This window comes from Myotis nattereri (genome assembly GCF_964212035.1).
Source record: "Myotis nattereri genome assembly, chromosome: 12".
NCBI lineage: Eukaryota > Metazoa > Chordata > Mammalia > Chiroptera > Vespertilionidae > Myotis > Myotis nattereri.
Window position 1 is genome coordinate 53,165,011 of NC_138087.1, and position 23,314 is coordinate 53,188,324.

The 23,314-nt window shown below is 36.8% G+C and overlaps 1 protein-coding gene across 2 annotated transcripts in view; it reads right to left on the reverse strand.

Annotated features, from left to right (window-relative positions):
* The window catches only part of KIF24 (kinesin family member 24), a gene marked incomplete at its 5' end in the record, with an annotated part of 46,245 nt that extends 24,935 nt beyond the window's left edge, over positions 1–21,310 (reverse strand). Inside the window, 5 exons of one of the 2 annotated variants that reach the window (XM_081103658.1) lie at positions 3,322–3,409; positions 5,450–5,665; positions 8,526–8,623; positions 14,334–14,523; positions 20,670–21,292. In XM_081103658.1, the coding sequence (XP_080959784.1) occupies positions 3,322–3,409; positions 5,450–5,665; positions 8,526–8,623; positions 14,334–14,523; positions 20,670–21,292 (1,215 nt within the window). Of the gene's footprint in view, positions 1–3,321; positions 3,410–5,449; positions 5,666–8,525; positions 8,624–14,333; positions 14,524–20,669 lie in introns of both variants that reach the window. The other variant, XM_081103659.1, reaches the window with a different exon arrangement.
* Between the last annotated feature and the right edge of the window lie 2,004 nt (positions 21,311–23,314).

Here is a 23,314-nt window from a genome sequence, read left to right on the forward strand (position 1 = left end):
TTTTGGATCCCAGGACTCAGAAATCTAATAATCACACAAGTATGAGGCTGCATCCCTTAAACAAATTTGCCTATTTGTCCCAGGAAAAAGAAACTATTAGAAAAAGACATATCATTAGTGGGCCACCCTCCCATTTCATGCATCCAAGTCTGTGGAGGGGTATATTGTGAAGCTGTTCTAAAGGTGAATATTGTCAAGTACCCAGTCTGTCCTTCCAGCCTTCTCCCTGACTCTAAACAAAACTTGTTGGATATACTAGAAGATAACTATGATGGCTGCACATTAGAATCACCTGGGGAACTTTTTAAAAAAATATATATTTTTATTGATTTCAGAGAAGAAGGGAGAGGAAGAGAGAGAAACATCAATGATGAGAGGGAACCATTGATTGGCTGCCTCCTGCACATTGGACCGAGCCTGCAATCTGGGCATGTGCCCTTGACCAGAATTGACCCCAGGACCCTTCAATCTGCAGGCCAATGCTCTATCCACTGAGCCAAACCGGCTAGGGCAGTGGTCGGCAAACTGCGGCTTGCGAGCCACATGCGGCTCTTTGGCCCCTTGAGTGTGGCCACGAAGTTTCAATTGCACTGTAAGTGCGTGCCCGCACGTGGTATTTTGTGGAAGAGCCACACTCAAGGGGCCGCAGTTTGCCAACCACTGGGCTAGGGTAAGGTGGGTATTATTTTAAAAGTTCACCCTAGCTCATTTGGTTCAGTGGATAGAGTATCAGCCTGTGGACCAAAGGGTCCCAGGTTCGATTCCAGTCAAAGGCACATGCCTGGTTGCAGGCTCGATCCCCAGTAGGAGGTGTGCAGGAGGCAGCCGATCAAGTGATTGTCTCTCATCATTGATGTTTCTCTCTCTCTCTCCCTCTCCCTTCCTCTCTGAAATCAATCCTATATAATAAAAGGCTAATAAGCAAATCGACTGAATGGCGGAATGACCAGTTGCTATGATGTGCACTGACCACCAGGGGGCAGATGCTCAATGCAGGAGCTGTCCCCTGGTGGTCAGTGCACTCCCACAGGGGGAGCGCTGTTCAGCCGGAAGCCAGGCTCACAGCTGGAGAGCGGAGCAGTGGTGGTGGGAGCCTCTCCACCTTCGTGGCAGCTCTAAGGAGCAGTGAGCCGAACAGTAATGAGCAAGGGGTCCTGGACTGTGAGAGGGTGCAGGCTGGGCTAAGGGACACCGCCCCCCCCTCCAGTGCACAAATTTTGTGCACTGGGCCTCTAGTCTAATCTTAATAAGAAAATTATATTAAAAAGCCACTGAAGCATACACTTTTAAAAGGTGAGTTTTATGGTATGTGAACTATATTTCAATTTAAAATACTAATACCCACATCTGGGCCTCACCCTTGAGAAATCCTGATTTAACTGGCCTTACATGGACTCAAGCAAAATTAAAAGACATTATATAACTAGAAAGACAAGACAAAGAACAAGACAACATGCTTATGACATACAACACTGACAAAAGACTCATATCCAGAATATACAAATCAATAAAAGACAGACAACCCAAAAATGAGGAAAAAAATCTGAACTGGCATTCCCAAAAGAGGAAATTAAAAAGATAAGTTAAAAATAGTAAAAGCTCTTCAATTTCCTTCTTAATCAGTGAAATGCAAATTAAATATATAATTAAACATTTTCAAACAGGCAAAAATTCAAAAATCAAAGAAAGTGTTGGTGAGGATGAAGAGCAATGGGTTTGCTCATATACAGCTTGTGGGAGTGTGTACTCTATGTTGGAAAGCAGTTGGCATCATGTAGTGAAGTGGAAGATGTGCATTTCACACCATAACCTAGAGAACTCGTATGCTGAAATGTGTATAAGAACATTGACAGACTCATTGCTCAGAAGAGGCCCAGGTAGAAACAACCCCAATTATTCATTAACAGTGGAATGGTTAAATAGATTATGCTACATTCATATGATGGAGTTCTAACTGCAAAAAAAAATGAACTACAGCCATATGTAAAAACATAGATGGATCTCAAAAGCATAATGTTGAGCAAAAGAAGACACAAAAGATGTGATTTTATTCATACAAATTTAAAAAAACGGGTGAAAACTAAGTTTATCTATGGATAATAGTCGGTAAAACTAACAAAGAACAAGAAAGTGATTAGCATAAAAGTTAGGAAGATAGGGGAGTATGATTGGGTTCTTGTGGATGCTGCAATGTTCTATTTCTTAATATGAGTAGTTGATTATGAGGGCACTTGTTTCTTTATACTGTATACATATAGGTTTTATGCACTTTTCTGTATAGTGCTTTTTCCACAATAAAAAAGGTTAAACAATTTTTTTTAAGTAAGGGAAAAAAATCCCCCTGATGATCTAATGTAAAGCCAAGTTGAGGACTACTTCCTTAAAGGGAAATTCACCAGAAATACGTGTACATAAGTTAATAAAATTCCAGAATAGAAAAAAAATCTAAATATTCTAAACTATTAACAGTGGATATCTCAGTGGAGAAAGTACAGTAAGTTAAAGGAGACTTTATTTTTCTATTTTACATATATTTTTTTTAAATATATTTTATTGATTTTTTACAGAGCGGAAGGGAGAGAGATAGAGAGTTAGAAACATCGATGTGAGAGATACACCGATTAGCTGCCTCCTGCACATCCCCCACTGGGGATATGCCCGCAACCCAGGTACATGCCCTTGACCGGAATCGAACCTGGGACCTCTCAGTCCGCAGGCCGACGCTCTATCCACTGAGCCAAACCGGTTTCGGCTATTTTACATATTTTTTAATGTTTAGATGTAATAATGAGCAAGTGTTACTTTGGTTATAATAAAAGGATAACTTTTAATAAAAGAAGATTTTAAAATACCTTTGGAAGGATATACAAAAACATTAAAACAGAATTAGTTGCCTCAGGAGAAGGCAATAGGAGGGATATTTTCATTGTATCTTTTGAATTTTGAGCCCCTGTGAAAGTATTACCTATTGAAATTTTTATTTAAAATAAGAATATTTCTCTCTAGCAGCTTTTCCCAGAGCCCACTACCAGAGAAATACTCATTAGCAGCCTTTGAAACTGGCCCAAGAGTATCCTCTCATGCATTAGGTTCTCTCACATGCCCTACCTCCCACTACCATGGGACTGAGACAACCAACTTAGAGAAAGAAGTGATCCTCTAAGAGAAGGGCTCACGTTTTACAAATGTGAAGTGGTGTGCTTGCCATTGCCATTTTCCTAACTAAATCTGAGTCCATCATACTTGCTAGATAGCAAAATGAATTCTTCCCCTGTACTTAGGCTGCTATAGTGGTGTAGTAAAGAAGGAAGGGAGAGTTACCTCTAACAGGAGCTCCACGCTATCCACCTGAACCTCTCGCAGTCCCACGATCTGTACCACGTGCTTGCTATCTTCTCTTGCGAAGAGCCTGCAGAGGCAAGAACATGTTATTCCTGAACATACTTCCCAGGCCCTATGCCCTGAGCTCACCCCAGAAAGGTTCCTAATGGACAGCCTAAAATATATACTGCTAGATTTTTAAATCCTATAAACAAGATTCTATCACTTTTTATGCAAGGGTATAAAAACAATTTGTCCTCTATTTTTAAGAGTTAATTTAAAGCTCCTTAAACTCTGGATTCTAGTTTAAGAGGTGGACTGAACATATATACTTTTTTTTTTAATATATTTTTTATTGATTAAGATATTACATATGTGTCCTTGTCCCCACATTACCCTCTACCCCCCCCAACATATATACTTTTATCTACATTTATCAAAGCCCGACTATTAGTATAGAAAATATATTTTATTAAAAAAACAACAACAGAACAAATTTAAAAAGCTCTAAACAAACAAGAAAGGGTGCCATCAGTGGACCAGGACATGTTAGAAGTCCCAGAATGGGAGGAAACAAAGAGATATTAGCCAATTAACCAGAGATACAAAAACAAACAAACAAAAAAAACACACAAAAAACCCCCACAGCACAAGATACTTGCAGAGTAAGTCTAGGTGAGCCCTAGAGAAGCTTAAACCCAGGACTAAGCATATTCCCATCCCCTTGGCTATAATCAAAGAATGCAAATATACAGGGCAATATACCTGGGTCATTCACTAAAGAATCACACAATGGTTGAATAATCTGACTGTCGCTTCACACGAACAAATGAACCACATACACAGCACAACAGTGGCTTTTATTCTCATGCCAACTATTATTTAGAGGAAGTGGCCATTCTGACTGGAAAGAGCCCCTAATAAGGTTGCTGGGACTTGGGACAGAAGCTGTGATTAAGCTAACTTGAGGCTTTAAAACCAAAACAAAGAGGGTAAAAAAGAAAGGCAACTCTTTGTCAAAGCAGCCCTAGAGCAGCACCCTCCTTAATTTGGCACAACTGAACCACCAAAATCTATACATTTTCTGATTGTGGCATACCGTCCCTTGTTGTTGGAAGAGTCCACAAGACCATGGCTTGCCTAAACCCACTCAGTGGCCTCTCTGGTTATGCTACTCGATACTCTAGTGCCCCTCTACAACGGGAGCTGATCCTATCATGTTTTCCCTACTGAACTGGAGCAGCTCCTCCACCTCCCCTCCCATCCAGTACTCGCCTGGAGCACACAGAACTTTCATGTCCTTCTGGAAACCTTTGCTGTGGGGCTAGTCTATTTCAGATTTGGTTTCCCCAGACTTCTACCATGCTCCGCCTCAACTCACTCCTTTCCACTTGGTGTTGCTACTCTACTCCCAACATGTCTCATGTCTGGTTAATTCTGTTACGATAAACTTTTATCCCTTCATCTCTCCTACTTCTTTTCTCCCTCTTTTTCCCCAGTAGATACCTTCACAATTTTGTTGCCTCCTACTCAAGTCATCTGTTTCAACATAAATAAAATTTTAGGCCATAAAAATACAATAGGGATTTAAAATCAGAGTTACTCAATAAATTTCTAAGTTACTATTATGTTGCAAGGGCAACAGTTTAAGCTTTATAAGAGTTAAAAGTCTAATGTGAAGTAAAGAGATTTTCTTTTCTTTTTACTGACTTAGGAGAGCTATCACGAAGCTTACCCTAAGGTTATTGAGGAGGAAAAACAAGAGAAAGTGGAAAACATTATAGTTCTTCTAGTGTAATAATAGGTCAAAAGAATAAAAAGGGATTTACATATATGTTGATTTCCTGACCTCCTGAAATTAGATCTTTTTCATAAACCAAAATAAAAGGGATAACCTTTGGGTAAATATTAGGATATTGATCACTTTAAAAAAATACTAATGAAAGACGAATTTACATCTTTCTCTAGCAAAACTGACAGTTTAAAAAATATGTATCTGATTCAGGAGACTCTCATTTCATGAAAGGGCATTAATGTACCAAACACTGTCATTAAATACCATGATTCAGTGGACTCTGGCTGAAAACAATAGTGAACAGATTCACAGTTTCCCACTCATATCCAGTACCTTTTTCTTCTATTTAGGAGGTCATAAAGCTGTCCGCAGTAGATTTCATAGAAGCTGATCCACACAAAGAGGTGCCTTCTTGGCTGGGGCACTTCTAGTTGCCGGAAGATGTCTTTCGCAGCCAGAGCATACAGTCCTGGGTTCTGATGAGTTCCTATCATGGTGTAGGTCTTTCCAGCACCTGTCTGTCCATATGCAAAGCAAGTGGCATTGCCTCTGAGGGAAGAATAATTTGTATTACTAATATATGAGAGAAATACTGATCTACCCGTAGATTTTTAATGACAAAAGTCAGCTTGAAAAAGAATATTTGGCAAAATTCAGCTATAAACATACAATCCTTTAAAGAGAGGAGGGCTTTACATGATAAAAACACAGGAAGAGGAAAAACAATTTTCAAAGCAGCACATGAGTTTTCTGACAGGAATATTTTATGGAACTGGTAAGATCACAGGACAACTCTTGAGGATAAGGAAATAAGAACTCTTGCTAGATGCTTTAGAGCAGCAGTTGCCAAACGGTGGTCCGTGGACCACTGGTGGTCCGTGAGGTCTGAAAGGTTGGCGACCGCTGCTTTAGAGGATCCCAGAGAACATGATTTTGTGTTAATCTGGAAAGATAAATTTGGTGAAAAAATAAGAGAATCAAATCAATAAATAATAGATCATAAGATCAATATGATGGTAGTGACCATTCATGTGAATATAAAAGACGTTTAGGCAGAGGTGAAATCAATGTAAGCAAAGTATTTGAGGAAGACCTCAAAGTTTTCACTTTTAGCAATAAATTGCTTGGTTACTTGATTTCTAAGATCCTCTCTAGCCCTGATGTCCTGTGATTCTAAGTGAGAATCACTATCCTTGCACGTGGAAAGATGTGTGTATACACTCTGTTTGAGTGTAAAGAACTACAGAATAAGAGGTGGAAAGGATAGTTAAAAGACCACCCGCCAATCATAGTATATTTAAGAGGAGTTGGAGACTAAGATTACCTGAGTATTGTGGGACCAAACTATGTAGTACTAAATCACTCTGAGATCTGTACCGTGCGCAACTCTCTTATTTATTGGTAATATCACAAACATTCAAATTCTACCTTATTTTAAAAACGTACTCTCTCAAACAGATTTGGTACATAAGAAACTGAACCTGAAAGATATTTTACTTTTTTAGCTTACTTATACAAATAATTATAAAAAATTTAAATGACTTCTACAAAACAATAATAAAAAGACAATAAAAACAAATGAAGATATATAAATGACCAATAAGCACATGAAAAGATGCTTAATATTATTAGGCAATAGGGAAATTAAAATTAAAAACACAGTAAGATACATACAGTTCCATACCAATTAGATTGGCTAAAATAAAAAGGCTGACAATGCCAAATATGGTGAGAATGCAGAACTGCAACTCTCATATATTGCTGCTGGGACTATAAAGTAATGCATGGAAAACTGTTTGACTTTTTTTTAAATTAAAAAATATTTTTATTGATTTCAGAGAGGAAGAGAAAGGGAGAGACAGAAACATCAATGATGAGAGAGAATCATAGATTGGCTGCCTCCTGCGTGCCCCCTACTGGGGGTTGAGTCTGAAACCCAGGCATGTGCTCTGACAAGGATTCGAACCGTGACCTCCTGGTTCATATGTTAACGCTCAACCACTGAACCACAGCAGCTGGTCCTGTTTGACCTTTTTTAAATACACCTACCCTATGACCCAACAATTCCATTTCTAGATTTTTATCCAAGATAAAGGAAAACATGTCTACAGAAAGACTTGTACAAAAATGTCTATACAGCTTTATTCATAATAGTGAAAAAAAAATGGAAACAACCCAAATGTAAACCAACAGGAAAATAAACAAATTTTGGTATATTCATAGAAGGAAATATTACCCAGCAGTAAAAACAACGGGTACATGCAACAAGATGTACTAATACAAAAAATACATTATGTCAAGCAAAATAAACCAGGCATAAATTTCTATTTCTATGACATTCTGGAACAAGAAAAACTAATTTCTAGTGACAGAAAGCAGGTCTGAGGTTATATAAGATCTGAGGATGATGGTGTGGAATTAACTAAAAGGGACACAAGAAAACTTTCTGGGGTGGTGGAAATGTTCTGTATCTTGTTCCAGGTATTGGTTAGTTGGATGTATACAACTATCAAAACTCATTAAACTTGAATACTTCTTAAGATCTGTGTATCTTACTGCATATAAATTACACTTCAAGTTTTTTTAATATTGTGAAAGTTTTTTAAAAAAATAAAAGTGAAAATACTCTGAAATCTGTGACTCTAGCAGATTGTTTGACAAACATGCCTACATTTTAAATATACAACAGAAGTCCCTACTACCTTAATATTTACTAAGTGTAAATAATTATTTCAAATTTAAAAATATATATTTATGAAAGAGAGATCACTGACAGTCACTTACCTATCCTACTCCAAGGAAAAAATTAATAGCCAGAATATATAACTCCTAGTATCAAAAGTTCAAACTAACACCCTGACCAGTTTGGCTCAGTGGATAGAGCGTCGCCCTGTGGGCTGAAGGGTCCCGGGTTTGATTCCGGCCAAGGGCATGTACCTTTGTGGCGGGCACATCCCCAGTCAGGGGTATGCAAGAGGCAGCTGATTGATGTTTCTCTCTCATCGATGTTTCTAACTCTCTATCCCTCTCCCTTCCTCTCTGTGAAAAATCAATAAAATATATATATATATATAAAAAGTTCAAACTAACTATGACCACTAAAACCTTTTTATTCTGAGGACTTTGATGAAATTATATTGTTGTCAGCTTATATTTTTCCACTAAGCACAGAGAATCAATATCATCAGTGTAAAAGAAAATTTTGCTGAAAATTTCTAAATGCTTGGTAAATTCTATAAATAGAGACACAAAATTTTTCAGAAGAGATTAATTTAAATTTGTAAGATCAAAACACAAATTAATGTTTAATTCAAAGGAACAAAAAAGCATAGCTCATATTTGTTTTTTAAAACATGATTTATGGAAAATAGAAAATAAAAAGCAAGAGAAGCAAAAATTATTATCATACCCATTGAAAATATGCTGAATGAGTGGGTGAGTAGTCTTCATATATACATCCTGATTGGTGCATGCCTCACCAAAGACTTCATCAAAATAAAAAACATGCTGAAAAAGAAATTTGGTTTTTATAGAAAGAGACATTTTCTTCACCACTATTCTAATTAGCACATGATAAAGGCACAAATACATCTTTAAACTAATAGTAACTGACCGTGACAAACTTAGGAATAAACAAGCAATCAATAACTGTCAAGTGACAGGGTCTTCTTTTACTTGAGATCTCTGTTAGACATTTTCTTATAATGTAAAAAAATGAAGACACACAATTTTTATAAATTAAATTGATGAGTACAAGAGTGAGCCAATCCTCTGTAGATCCAGGAGAGAAACTGAATTCTATGGAGATTATCCTCATATTTCATATGCCCAGCTACTGCTAACGTATTTGACAATTGGGAGAAATTCTGGAGGAAGACCTCCATTCTATAGGTTACATAGCTCAACTTTTTTTTTTAATCCTCATCGAGGATATTTTTTCCATTGATTTTTACAGAGTGGAAGGGAGGGAAGGAGGAAGTGAGGGAGGGAAGGGGAAAGGAGAGGGGGGAACACTGACATGAGAAACGCATTGACTGGTTATTTCCTGCACACCCTTCCCCCCCTGGGCTGGGGATGAACCTGAAATTCAGGTACATGCCCTTGATCAGGAATCAAACCTGAAACCTTCCAGTGGGTGGGCCGACAGTCTAGTCACTGAGTAACATTGGCCAGGGCTACATAGCTTAACTTCTAATTTCATAAACATTTACTGCTCATCTGGTAGCATGTGTATTACAGTAGGCACTTCAAGGGGCCCAAAGATAAAGATATTACCTGCCATTACCCCACTCTACCACCTAAAGATGTTAATACAGATGATTAAAGGTAGAAAAAAACTTGAAAGATAAGTACATGTGAAATTCAAAAGAGAAACATATTTCCTGATTGGGAAAGACTATGAAAAAGACTGTACTGAGAATGAGCCATGGGGAAAGAAGAGAAATTTGAGAGGCCGAGATAAAGGTATTCTAAGTAAGCACTGTGGGAACATGAGTCCAAGCAGGAAAGCACAAGGAATGTTTAGGGAACAGGAAGAATTTAATGTGGTTGAAATATAGGATCTTGGTAGGTAGAAAAGTAAACAAGAAGACTAGAATGAGTTACGACTATGTTGTAGAGGTCTTAGGACTAAGAGAGGGGGTGAAATGTTCATATTTAATTCAGCAAAGAATAAAAAAGGGCAACAAAAAAACTTTACAAGGAAGAGAGATAATCTGAGCCATTTTATTGGAAGATTAATCTGGCTTCACACTGTGAATGGACTGGGGAACAGGAACATTAGGTAGTTCAGGGTGAGGTAAAAAGGATCTAAATTAGATGTTAATAATGGAAGTAAAGGAGACAAATGCATGAAAAATTTGGATGTGAGAAGTTGGAGAAATGAATCTAAGATGACTCCCAAATTTCAAGCCTGAATGGACAGCATCATAATGGCTGTCCATTCATAATGAATGAGATATGAGGTCCTATCGTCTGCTACTTTTTGAACCTGCTGTAATATCTGGTTAAGGAAAAATTGTATGGGCAAGTCCAGAAAAGTGTACTTGGGTCAATTTACTGTGGGTGACTCTACCTCAGGTTCAATACTGTTTCATGTACTATTACATTACATTACATTACAATGGAAAATTGTTAGGTCATCTAAGAAGAAACTGGGGCCACAAAGCCGAATTTATCAGGAAAAAATCTCCAGAAGTTGGAAGGTGAGAAAATAATGAATCTGTGCAGCATCATTAAGAGATCTGTAAATAAAATTTTTAAAATGTAAACAAATAAATAAATAATAAAGTATTTAAGAGGCAATGGAAAAAAAAGAGATCTGTGAACTTTAAGTACTTTGAAAATATAATATGATTTCAAGAGCAGTAAAATGTTCATAATTGTTAAATCCGGGTGATAGGGTATATGCAGGTTCATTATACTTTTTATTAAGCTTGAAAATGGCAATAATAAAGAATAAAATATAGCCCTAACCAGTTTAGCTCAGTGGATAGAGCGTTGGCCTGTGGACTGAAAGGTCCCAGGTTCGGTTCCAGTCAAGGGCATATACCTTGGTTGCACATGCCCAGTAGGGGGTGTGCAGGAGGCAGCTGATTAATGTTTCTCTCTCATTAATGTTTCTAACTCTCTATCCCTCTCCCTTCCTCTCTATAAAAAAAATCAATAAAATAAATTTTTAAAAAAAGAATAAAATATATATCTAAAATCTGACTTTAGTGATCATGATTTATATATAACTCATAACTGGTCTTTAAGCAAGGAGTCAAATCCATTCATTGCTCAAATCTCATCAATGATCTTTATAGTTAAGTATGAAATAAAAAACAAGATACATTTTATATATTTGACACCTCTCAAGAAAATAAGAAACAAATGAACAGAAGTAAATGTGGGAATACATTTTTTGGCTTTTACATAATGGCTGTTTTTCCTTTTCTTCTCTAAGTATTAGTAAATAACTTTAGATCTTGAGTAAAACATCTTAGAAAAAAATTAATTGATGAAAAGGATTAGTATCTTACCTTTCAATAGAATTCAGGTATCAAGTTTTCCAGTACTTTTATAAGTATTTTCATGAAGGATATGTAAACATGCAAAATTATTATAATTCATAAATTCCTTTGCATCACAAAGGACTTTCATTTGATCATACTTTATCAATGAGAGTGGATTTACACTCACTTTGACCTTGATATGATCAGGGTTCCATAGTTTATGTTTTATGTAAGTTTTCTTTTCAGACCATAAAAGTAATGTGTATTTATAAAATATCTCTGGGAAGATACAGGTAGTCTTGTACCTTGTAACAGGTAATATTGGTTGCCTTCAAAGAGAAAATGGGATTAGAGAGACACTTCTCACTGCATACATTTTTGTGCCCTTTGATTTTGAAATAGGTGAATCTATCATATTCCAAAATTTTTCTTTGTCCACATAAAATGAGTAACACAGCCAACTCTAGATTCAAAAAACATGGGAAACAATAGAGAAGAAATTAAAATTATTTGTAAATCTTACTACTCAGAGATAGCCACTGTTGACTTAAAAAAAATTATTTTTTATAGGAGTTTATTTCAGCCAAATTGATGACATTGCTAGTAAGCAAGATCATAAATGCTCTCACCACCATTGACTTTTGATATGTTTCAGTACCATCTTTCTTTTCCCTCTAATATTTTTTCTTTATTAAAGAAATTGGAGCCCTGGCTGGGTAGCTCAGATGGTTGAAGTGTTGTCCCGATACACCAAGGTTGCAGGTTCGATCCCGGTCAAGACACATACATAAATCAACCAATGAATGTAAAAATAAGTGAAACAACAAATTAATGTTTCCCTCTCTCACTAAAAAAAATCAATCAATAAACAAAAATAAAATAAATTGGATTGAAACATACAGCTTTGTTTCCTTGTTTTTTCACTTACTATATTGAAAGGAAATTTAATGGTAAGCAGTTTAGCACACTACATGTATATGACCATATAGACTAAGTCACAAAAGATGTGAAAGGATAGAATATTTAACGAGCACAAACATATTGCTTTAATTCCTAAATAAGTTTAAAAATAAAGCTCTAAGAATCTTGGATCAATATTTATTTGCTATAACCTCCCTTTTCTTTCCTCTACTGAAGAAAGGAAAAAAAGGGAGGGAGCCCTCCCAACACTTTTATATTATAGCATTGATAGGTAAGGACTTTGACCTATGAGAGCAAAGGTCCAAAGTTCAAACGGAAGAGAAAGTGCTATGGAAATTATAGGTATTCAATAAATATTGATCAATGGTAATAACAAAGAGGTAAGGTTATTGTGTTTTGGGATAATGGAAAAATACAAAAGATAAGCTGATGCCTCCCAGAGGGAAATATTGTGACAGGAGCATCATTAAGGCAGTCCTGGGTGGATGGTGATTGGATAGGGCTATTACTATGGCTGTAAGTAGCTATACTAGATTTCATTACAACTAATTGATCATTTGGACCATCTTCAAAATAAATACCTCCCACCTAAACCTAATAGACTGTGCATTGACCAGCAATCGATAAAGCTATTAAAGAGTCTGGGTTAGTTATATAGTGGCCTAGTAATTTAGTGCCCACTGAGGAGGCAGTGGATTATTTTGAACGTTACTTTTAAACCCAATTTTGGCCACCAAAGAAGAATGCAAGTGTAAAAGGGGGGAAAGCAGTAACAATTTGACTTCAATGTTAAAGGGTTTGTTCCAGTAGAGTAAGATTTCAGTTGGCTAAGGTGAACTGCTAGCTCACTAGATTACTTACCACTTTTTTTCTTTCTACCAATCACTGGGTTTTGAGGCAAAAGAGTGAGTGTGAGAGCAAAGAGAAGAGGAGAATGAATATAATATGAATGTCATAGGGAGGCAGATTCAGAGTAAGAGAAAGTCCTAATCCCCATTTAGATTATTCACAACTGCTTCACAATTTTAGGAGTACCTAAGTTACAACATCTTCCATCTATGGGGTTTGCTGCTTCCCTATGAGACTGAAGAGCTATCAGTTTAGAACTTATTTCAATACCAAATCCTTTCTCCTTGGACTCTTCATGATCATTCTGGCAGGGATTGAACATTTTTTGTGTGTTTGAGCAACTAGTGTTTTATTTAAACCCTTATATATTACATGCGACATTATATCCCTGGATTATGTTCACCCACTACCCTGTACAAAGAGGTCTGCTCAAAGAGCCCAATTTCCACCAAATTAAATCTAAATTCAAAGACAGTTGGGAATCAAAATAAGCAGTTGGCTTGCAATCTAGGGCTTTGTTGCTTGAAAATATATCCTCTATTATTAAACTCCAGACTCACACTCAACAGAGTGAGAAGTTCACACTGGGAGAGACAGGTGAGAACTGAGAATGTGTGACCACCTCATAATAACTTTGGGGTATATGCTCAGTGACTAGTCCGATCACCAATTCATTATTTAAATTCTTTTTATCCCTTCACACCCCCTCCCCACCCCCTTTTGCTGAATATGTACAGTGGAACCTTGTTTCTTGAATGTCTCCCATCTCGAACAATTTGCTTCTCAATCTGACAACCCTTTCATGCTTAAACCTATATGATCAGTCATGCATCTGTGAGGTGACAAAAAAAGGAGAGAATGTGGGAATACAAGTCAGTTTACCAATGCTAAAATCTCAGTATATTGTGAATATTTTTGTGGTTTTTTGCTTTTGTTGCTGTTTATAATTATTAAATTTTCATTTACATTTCATGTCTTTTTTGTTATTAATGTGTTTATTTATAGTTAAACAGTACAATAGACATGTACTATATATAAGAAAGGTTAAAACAGGGAACCATTTAGGCGTCTGGAATGGATTAATTCCATTTACATTATTTTTAATAGGAAAAAATGATTCGGTTTTCGAACAGCCTTCCGGAACAAATTAAGTTCGAGAAACAAGGTTCCACTCTATCATTAAATTCACATAAAGCATATTAAGTGGATGTATGATACAACCCTACTGCATCAGAGTAGAGAAATTATGTTTTCGTATCCCCACTGCATGATGTTAAAAAAAAGCAAAGGTCCAGGGTATCAATGATTTAATGTACTGTCACATCAGGGATGAATGACAATACCAAACCAGAAACTGGAATTTAGAATTTGTATACTGTCACTTAAACAAAAAGCAAAAATTTGACATACTTGGTAATATTAGTTCCAAACACAAAAGGAAAGCATCATACCTGCAGAATATATTGTGTGAGGTCAACTGCTTCTTTCTTCTCATGAACAAGTAGAGTTTCGTTGTCTTCTACAGTAATAATATTAATTTCTCCACGGCGTACCTCCCTCATGCCCAGAGGGCGTTTTCGAACACAAACTCTGATTTTCTCCATCTCAGTCCAAGGATTCTCTTTCTCTGAGGTGTTCTGTCTGATACAGTATGTTCATAAGTGGGCTTTAATTTTTAACAATAGGATAAGGCTACTTAAGAGAGCAAAGTATCAGTACATTTTGTTGTAAAACAGTATATATATATATATATATATATATATATATATATGTATATATATATATATATATATATATATATATATATATATAGAGAGAGAGAGAGAGAGAGAGAGAGAGTTATATAGTTATATATTAACCAAAGAAAAAGAACAAGAATGCAAGACTGAGAAAGTTATTAGCTAAATCCTCCTGATTACTTCTCTCTATCCCTATTACACCCCACCCTTTGTCCTTACTGAAGAAAACAACAAAACCCTAAAACTTTGCTTTAGCTCTAAAACATGTGTTTGGCTTCCAGATGTGGTCTTCCAAAAGGTTTCTAATGATGGATGATGGATGCTTTCTTTATGCCCGCAAAACTCAGGCTATCAAAACCTCAAAATTGAATGCAATATGTCCCTCCAAGGCCTTTCTAAGATCTGAACCCTTGTTTCCTTTCAATCCAATTATTCTTGTACATCTACCGTTTTCTTGATCATTCAATATAATGTTTTTTTAATCTTACCTGAATTTACCTTGAATTAGGTGGTATGTTTTTATGTACTTTTCCCTTGTTTCTTCCAAATATATTCTGCCTTGTTCTCATACTTTCCAAATATATTATGTCTTGTTCTCATACTTTCTTTCTCCCCACCCTTATATGTATTTATTTTAAAAAATATTTTTATTGACTTTAGAGAGGAAGAGAGAGGGAGAAAGAGATAGAAACATCAATGATGAGAATCATTCATCAGCTGTCTCCTGCATGCCCCCTACTGGGGATCGAGCCGGCAACCTAGGCATGTGCCCTTGACTGGAATCAAACTTGGGACCCTTCAGTCCGCAGGCTGACGCTCTATCCACTGAGCTCTAACCAGCTACGGCAATATGTATTTATTTTAGAATCTGATTCTATACTTCTTCTTTCTAGGATAATTTTATGACTGGTTCTGTCCATCACTAAATTCATTCTTCTATTCAGATGCATTTCTTCAGTGAACTCACCAATCTTTATTTTTTAAATTTATTTTATTTGAACTAATCAATCTTTATATCTAGAATATTTGAGGCAAATAGTCCCTTGGGTTAGGGATACAAAATTCATCAGGTTTACTTGCTGAGCCTAATGATGGTATATATGTATATATCTAAAAATTGACCTCTTATCTATAAATTCCTCTTAAGCTAGGTAACAAGAAAATGGGATTCTTGAAAGTAGGAGTTTACAAGAAACAATGCCTTTGGAATATACTAAGAATATCTTAGCAAGACAAATGATTCCCTTCTTTTGCACTTTAGAATTTGATTAATAACTCCTAAAAAGCCTTTTATAATATACTAGAGACCCAGTGCACAAATTTGTGCATGGGTGGGGTCCAGCCGGCTGGCTTGCCCCGATGGGGGCTGATTGGGCCGGGCCAGTGGAGGGTAGGGGCCTCAGGAGGTTGGCCACTGGCCCCGCCCCTAGTCGAGGTTCGATCAGGGGCGGGGCCAGCTGGGGCAAGGGACCATGAGAGGTTGGCCAGCCGGCCCCATCCCCGATCCAGTTGGGGTCAGCTGGGGTAGGGGCCGTCCCCCAATCAGTCCGTTGTCTAGCCACAGTGCATGTCATAGTGACCAGTTGTTCTAGTCATTCCGGCGTTCTGGTCACTTAGCTTTTATATATATAGATTTTAAATAAGATTATTTCACTATATCATTGTTTCATGTCAATTTCAATTTTTATGAGCCCTCTAATTGGCTAGGAAATGATTTTTTTGAAAGGATCTAAATTAGTAAAAAGTGGCAAATTAATTTATAGTAAATGTATAAAGACATTTTGTTTTTTAGCCACATACAGTAGGTCCTCGGGTTATGTTGGAGCTCCGTTCCTACAGCGTGACTTTCGCCGTAAGTCAGAACCCACCTACATTAGCAGCTACGTCACTCACATGGAGCACATACACAGCAGTAATGAAGTGAAACAGTAAAAAAAATTTAAAAGATAATTCCTGACCTTACTTGTGGTAAATAAATGATAAAAAACATAAAGCACATATGTACATACATCAAAATGATGGAACTTTTTTTTTATAAATACTGTAAATGGGAGATGGTAATGTAACCATAAAACGACGTACGTCGAGTCCGACGTAACCCAAGGACTGCCTGTACAGCACAATTTATTTATTTTTCAAAAATATATTTTATTGATTTTTTGCAGAGAGGAAGGGAGAGGAATAGAGAGTTAGAAATATCGATGAGAGAGAAACATTGATCAGCTGCCTCCTGCACACCTCCCACTGGGGGGATGTGCCCGCAACCAAGGTACATGCCCTTGACTGGAATCGAACCTGGGACCTTTCAGTCCGCAGGCCGACGCTCTATCCACTGAGCCAAACCAGTCACGGCTATATAGCACAATTTAAAAAAACATATAATTTTGGGGTTAAGTGTGACAAAATCTTCACAATCATTAAAAGTGGATGATGGGCATATGCTGGTTCATTGTGCTATTCTCCCTTCTTTTGCATATGCTTCATTTTTTACAAGAAAAAGCAAAATTAAATTTTTATTGAATTTATTGGAGTGACATTGGTGAAAAAGCAAAATTTTAATGCATCTTTAAAAAAAAATGTTTTTACTGATTTTAGAGAGAAGGGGAGATATAGACACATCTATTGGCTGCCTGGCTGCTTCCTGCACGCCCCCTACTGGGGGGTGAGCCTGCAACTCAGGCATGTGCCCTGACTGGGAATCAAACCTGCGACCTCTTGGTTAGTGGGTCGATGCTCAACCATTCAGCCACACTGGCCAGGCTTAATGCATCATTTTAACAAGGGCTTTATGTCAAAGTCTCTAGTTGTTGGTGAGTATTAATGCCCTACTTGTATAAAGCTAATTAAGCAGGACAATGTCCTTTTCAAAATTGACCAGGGACTCTAGGATGGGTCATTAGACAAAAAGACTGTAGTTTTCAAGTTCAAGGGAGAAAAGGAATGAATATTCTTTTAAAAGGCTCTGGTTTTAGCCCGACTGGTGTTGCTCAGTGGTTGAGGATCAAATATGCACCAAGAGGTCACTGTTTTGATTCCCAGTCAGAGCACATGCCTGGGTTGCAGGCTCGATTCCTGGCAGGGGGGGTGCAAGAGGCAGTTGATCAATGTTTTTCTCTTGTTGATGTTTCTATCTTTCCTTCTCCCTTCCTCTCTAAAAATCAATAAAAACGTATATATTTTTAAAGGCTCTGGTTTTAAGGCCCAGTCTTCCCTAGAAGAAATAAACTATATCTGTTTGACAGGCAAAGAGTTAAGACAGCTGGAGTTAGATCTATTCAAGTCTTAAGTCAAGGCAACCAGTTCTCTAAATACCTTAGACTTCTATTACAATTCTGAGGCCAGCAATTTATTTTGAATGTATCTGAGTTGAGGCACTCAAAACGAATGCCTAACAAGCCTTAACTTGGTGAGAGAGTTTCTCAGGGTTCTGAAACCTTGTCTGTTACTTGGGGTATGGGTGAGAAAGCAATATTGAGGATTTATTGGGGGAAATGTATTTCTTATCTCTATTTCTCTAATACAGACAGTCCCCGACTTAAAAGGCTCAATTTATGATTTTATGACTTTATAATGGTGTGAAAGAGATACACATTCAGTAGAAACTGCACTTCAAATTTTGAATATTGATCTTTTCCCAGGCTAGTGATATGTGGTAAGATACTCTCTCATGATGCTGGACAATGGCAGTGAACCGAAGCTCCCAGTCAGGCAAGTGATTAGGAAGGTGAACAACGGATACCCTACATCAGTGATTTTCAACAGGTGCCGCAAGAATTTTTAAAACATGTAATACCTGCCCTAGCCGGTTTGGCTCAGTGGATGGGGCGTTGGCCTGTGGACTGAAGGGTCCCAGATTCAATTCCGGTCAAGGGCATGTACCTTGGTTGTGGGCACATCCCCAATAGGGGGTGTGCAGGAGGCAGCCGATCGATGCTTCTCTCTCATCAATAAAATATATTAAAAACAAACAAACACATGTAATACCTGACTATTTATTCAAGGGTACTGACCTCTTTTCTCTTAGATTTTCAAATTAAAAAATGACAACAGCCAACACAATAGCTGATGGATGTGAATGCCCTGTCTTGAACCATAGATATATAAGTCATATAACACAATTACATCTTATTAGTCACGTCACATAATAAGGTTGTATCTGATTGGTTAATTCTTGGTACCAGAAATCCTTATGTACAAGTATAGGCACTTACTTTTTTAAAAAAAGTCACTTTGGAGCAGAAAGGAGAGGTAACTACTATAACTTTTTTTGTGTGTGTAATCAATCAAAATTATACCTATTTTTTGTCAGATCAGCAAAAAATAGATTTTTTTGGTGTGCTGCAGAATTTTAGTAATTAGTTTATGTGTGCCATGATATGAAATAGGTTGAAAATCACTGCTCTATAGTGTACTGATTGCCAGTTATTTTTTTGGATATTGTGTTGTGTGATATTTTTAACTTATAATGGGTAGGACATAATCCCACCCTTTATTATCCTATTCTGTATAATAAAGAATGGGAAGAGTGAGGTAATAATAATATAAAAGATGAGAAAGTTAAATTGAACAGCTTTTGCTCTGGGTTTGTCACATATCAACCTCTATAATAGCACTTATCTCATCATACGGTTGGTTGTCTGTCTTCCCACTTATCCTGCCCCCTAAAAGATTAAGAGTCTCCAGATATCATAATCTTTATATCCAGAATTGAGCCTAGCAGAGGTGGTATTTAATATTTGCCAAGTAAATTACATAGCAATATTTAAACTAAAATATCCATTCTGTCCAAATAAATAATGCAGTGTTATCTTTAATCTACTTATAAATAACTCCAATTTAGATTTTTATGTGTTGTTCAACAAAAGGCTGTAATAGCCAAGAAAATATTCTTTCACCAAGAACAAATATATATTTTTATTACTAATTTTTGTGTTTTTTAAAGAATATTTTTTATGGTAACAAGACTATCTAGTCCTATCACAATGGAAAGAAAACAGTACTTTATGTTCTATGCTCTGCTAAACCAACCCCTCCCAAAAGTTTCAGAAACTCCCAAAAGTTTATGAAATTCACTTATGTATTTCAAATTATTAAAGGTACTTTTACCTTAAACATTGAGGCTTCTATTTTTTTTAAATAAAAGAACTGGTTGATTATGATCCTCTGAAACCTTAGCCAATATAAGACTAGTATCTTGTTTTAAGGTATGAATGGCTTTAAAAAGAGGAAATGTGGCTTAACAAAATATTTTGTTTCTCCATAACTCACCATCTAAAGTTTTAAAGTAACAAAACAAGCAATACATGTTATTTAAAATTTTTTTTCTATTATGCCAGTGTTAGTATTATTACTTGATATTTCACCTCTTTAGGAACCTTATTTAAAATTCTAATTTGAAGCATTGGGTGAAAATAACTTATTGTCACCCTGACTCTCAAACCCTAAACTCTAACAAAAGTGTCTTACTCTTTGAAGTCACCAAAATCATCTGTTCTTCCAGGCCTGGAGTTGTAGAAGGTACTCAAAATCAGGACCGTATTTTAATATGTGCAGGTAAACTGCTCCAAAGACCTACTTAATTAAACTACACTTTTTTTTTTCTTTTTTAAACTAAGCTTTACACCTCCTGGTTGGTTGAAGTGAATTTGATAGCCTTAAAAAATATGTATATCCTGTGGATTGTGTAATTTTTTCCCCACTATATAAGGCTAGTTAACTATTTTGCCTTAATGGATGCACTAGATGTACTGTATCATATTACAATACAATAAATTATAGAAATAGATCTGCAATAGGAATAATAGTGGATCCTGGCAAGTAACAGATGCTTGATGTACATGAACAATATCATCTTTCTTCCACCTGGAAAGTCCCAAGACCACATTAATTTTCCCCTTTCAAGGTATTTCTATTATCAATGCAGAAGCTGCTCACTATCATTTTCTATAAATGAGTCGGTTGCACTCCTCTGGTCACGAAGAGGCTCTTGCCTGAGGCTCCCCACATTCAAAAACAAACAAACAAACAAACAAACAAACAAACAGTTACCTGATAACAGAATGAGGGATTCCATAGTTATACCCTGAAACATGAGAGACTCTTTGAACAATGGGAATATCACAATCGCCCAGTATTGGAGAAAAGTGATTTGATGACAAGAGTGAAGTGTTAGTTTCTGTTTGCCCATAGGAATCAGCAACTGTGGCATTCAGAATTCTTGTTTTTGTTTGGTACTGGGAATCATCTGGTAGCATGTGCTCCAGCACTTTTAGGTAACGAGACTTCTGTTCATTTGCAGAAAAATCTGATAAAGTGCACATTTCAAACCCATAGTTGCTGGTAGTTTTGTCTTTGTGTTCAGCAGGAGAATCAAAATGCAATTGTCTGCGAGGTCCAGATCTGGGCTCCCGAGGCTTGCTGTACAGGTTGCTTGTCTGAAGAGGATGCTCTGGGCTACTGACTGCTTTATCTTCTTCTTGCATAATCTTAATGATTTTGATAAGTTGGAAAAGTCGTTTGCGGTCGTTCATGTCATGGACTCCCAATTTGGAGTAGTCCTTCATTGTAACCTTTGCTAATTCATCTATTTTCTGAAGGCCAAGGGCAGTAAAATGAGGATAATACTGTGCAAGTTCAGCTTCACAAAGACATTCATATAACCAGGATGTCATTTTTGTGAATAGGTTTCTATAAACTCTAAAGAAAAAAAACAAGTCATTCATTTGAAATACAGTATATACTAATATAATACAATTTATTCCTTTAAAAATACAAAACCCACAAAACATGCAGAAAAATCCATTCTAGCATACCAAGTTTTCAATAAATATATTTTTCTTCTGAACTGATTAAACAGCATAGTACCTAACAGGGTTAGGGAATATCCGGTCCTTGGACCCAGGAAATATTTTGGTCTGGCCCTGCCAAGGTATTAGGGGTGAGCTAATTAAATGTTTGACCAAATATAGCAGGCTAATTTTTAAGTTGAAAATTTTATATGGCCCAAGAATGATGTTATAAATATCCAAATGGCCCTTGGCAGAAAAAAGGTTCCCCACCCCTGGCATAAACAAAGATGCTTATGATGCATTTGTGGTAACAGATAAAATTTGTTCATCTGCTTAATAAAAGAGACTTTCATTTGTACATACACATAGCTACAAGCACACACACTTTATACAAGTAACTTACTTACTTCTAGGGAGTTCCTTCCAAACTTGTAATGTCTACTTAACACAAGCAACAAACTACTGAAACATTGCTCCCAACCACTGATTGTAGCAGGACTAATTTTAGATGTTCAAGTTAACTCCAAGGCATGTTGCACAACTGTTTCCATGATTAATGAACAAAGGCTAAGAACTCTTTTAGAATGCGAAGCAGAATTAAATAGCAAACCACAAAGGATTACAAATTAATGTAACTCTGAGAAAATCACATTTGTATCTGCTGAGTACTGGAAAAAGTTAGTTGCATAAAGAGGTAAAAATGCCATTAATTTGAAATCTGATTCATGATTTCAGATCATTCTAAAAGGTAGGTGGTTGTAGATGCCTATCTGTACAGAACATAAATAAGAGTTTACCTGGGAAATTAATACTATAGTCAAGATTTAATTTATTTTTAAAATATATTTATTTTATTTCAGAGAGGAAGGGAGAGAAATAGAAACATTAATGAAGACAGAGAACCACTGATCGGCTACCTCCGGCATGCCCTCCACTAAGGATCGAGCCCGCAACCCAGGCATGCGCCCTTGACTGGAAATGAACCTGGGACCGACCCTTCAGTCCACAGGCCGATACTCCATCCACTGAGCCAAACTGGCGAGGGCTACGGTCAAGATTTTATTTTATTTTTTTATTTATTTTTTTTAATATATTTTATTGATTTTTTTACAGAGAGGAAAGGAGAGAGATAGAGAGTTAGAAACATCGATGAGAGAGAAACATCGATCAGCTGCCTCCTGCACATCCCCCACTGGGGATATGGCCGCAACCCAGGTACATGCCCCCGACCGGAACCGAACCCGGGACCCCTCAGTCCGCAGGCCGACGCTCTATCCACTGAGCCAAACCGGTCTCGGCAAGATTTTAAATGACTGCATATTAAAATGCTTAATATGCCAAGGTATTTAATTAAATACTAACAAATGATGTAATAACATATAATCCTCGTCTATTAATAAAGTCAGGACCCTAGGAGTTTCTCCATACCACTGTTAAGTTCAAGTTCATGAGAACTTTCAGGTGTGTGTGTGTTTTTTTTTTTTGGGGGGGGGGGGTCAAATTCCTTATTAACTCATGGGTTTTTATATATTTCATGTACTCTAGTTAATTGTCTAAAGTCTTTGACACCTTCATCTTGTATATTTCCTATCCAAAACCTAAAATTGGCTTTCCTCCAGGAAACTAGAAGCAGCTGCCCATTGTCCCACATCCAAGTAAAGGTTATGCATTCCTAGCAAGAAAGGATAAAGAAAGTGGAGAGGGCTTGGGGATTAAGGAAAGAATGAGCACAACCACACTGGCCCTTCTCTTCCCTTTGGAGATCAGGAACAGCTCTTCTACAACCACAAGTAGCTAGTCCAGAAAGGTCATTACTGCTTTCATATTTGAGTTACTAAATAGTCTTTCTTGGTCAATTTCCAACTTTGTATAAACTCCAAACAACTAGTTGTGGCTTCTGGAAGG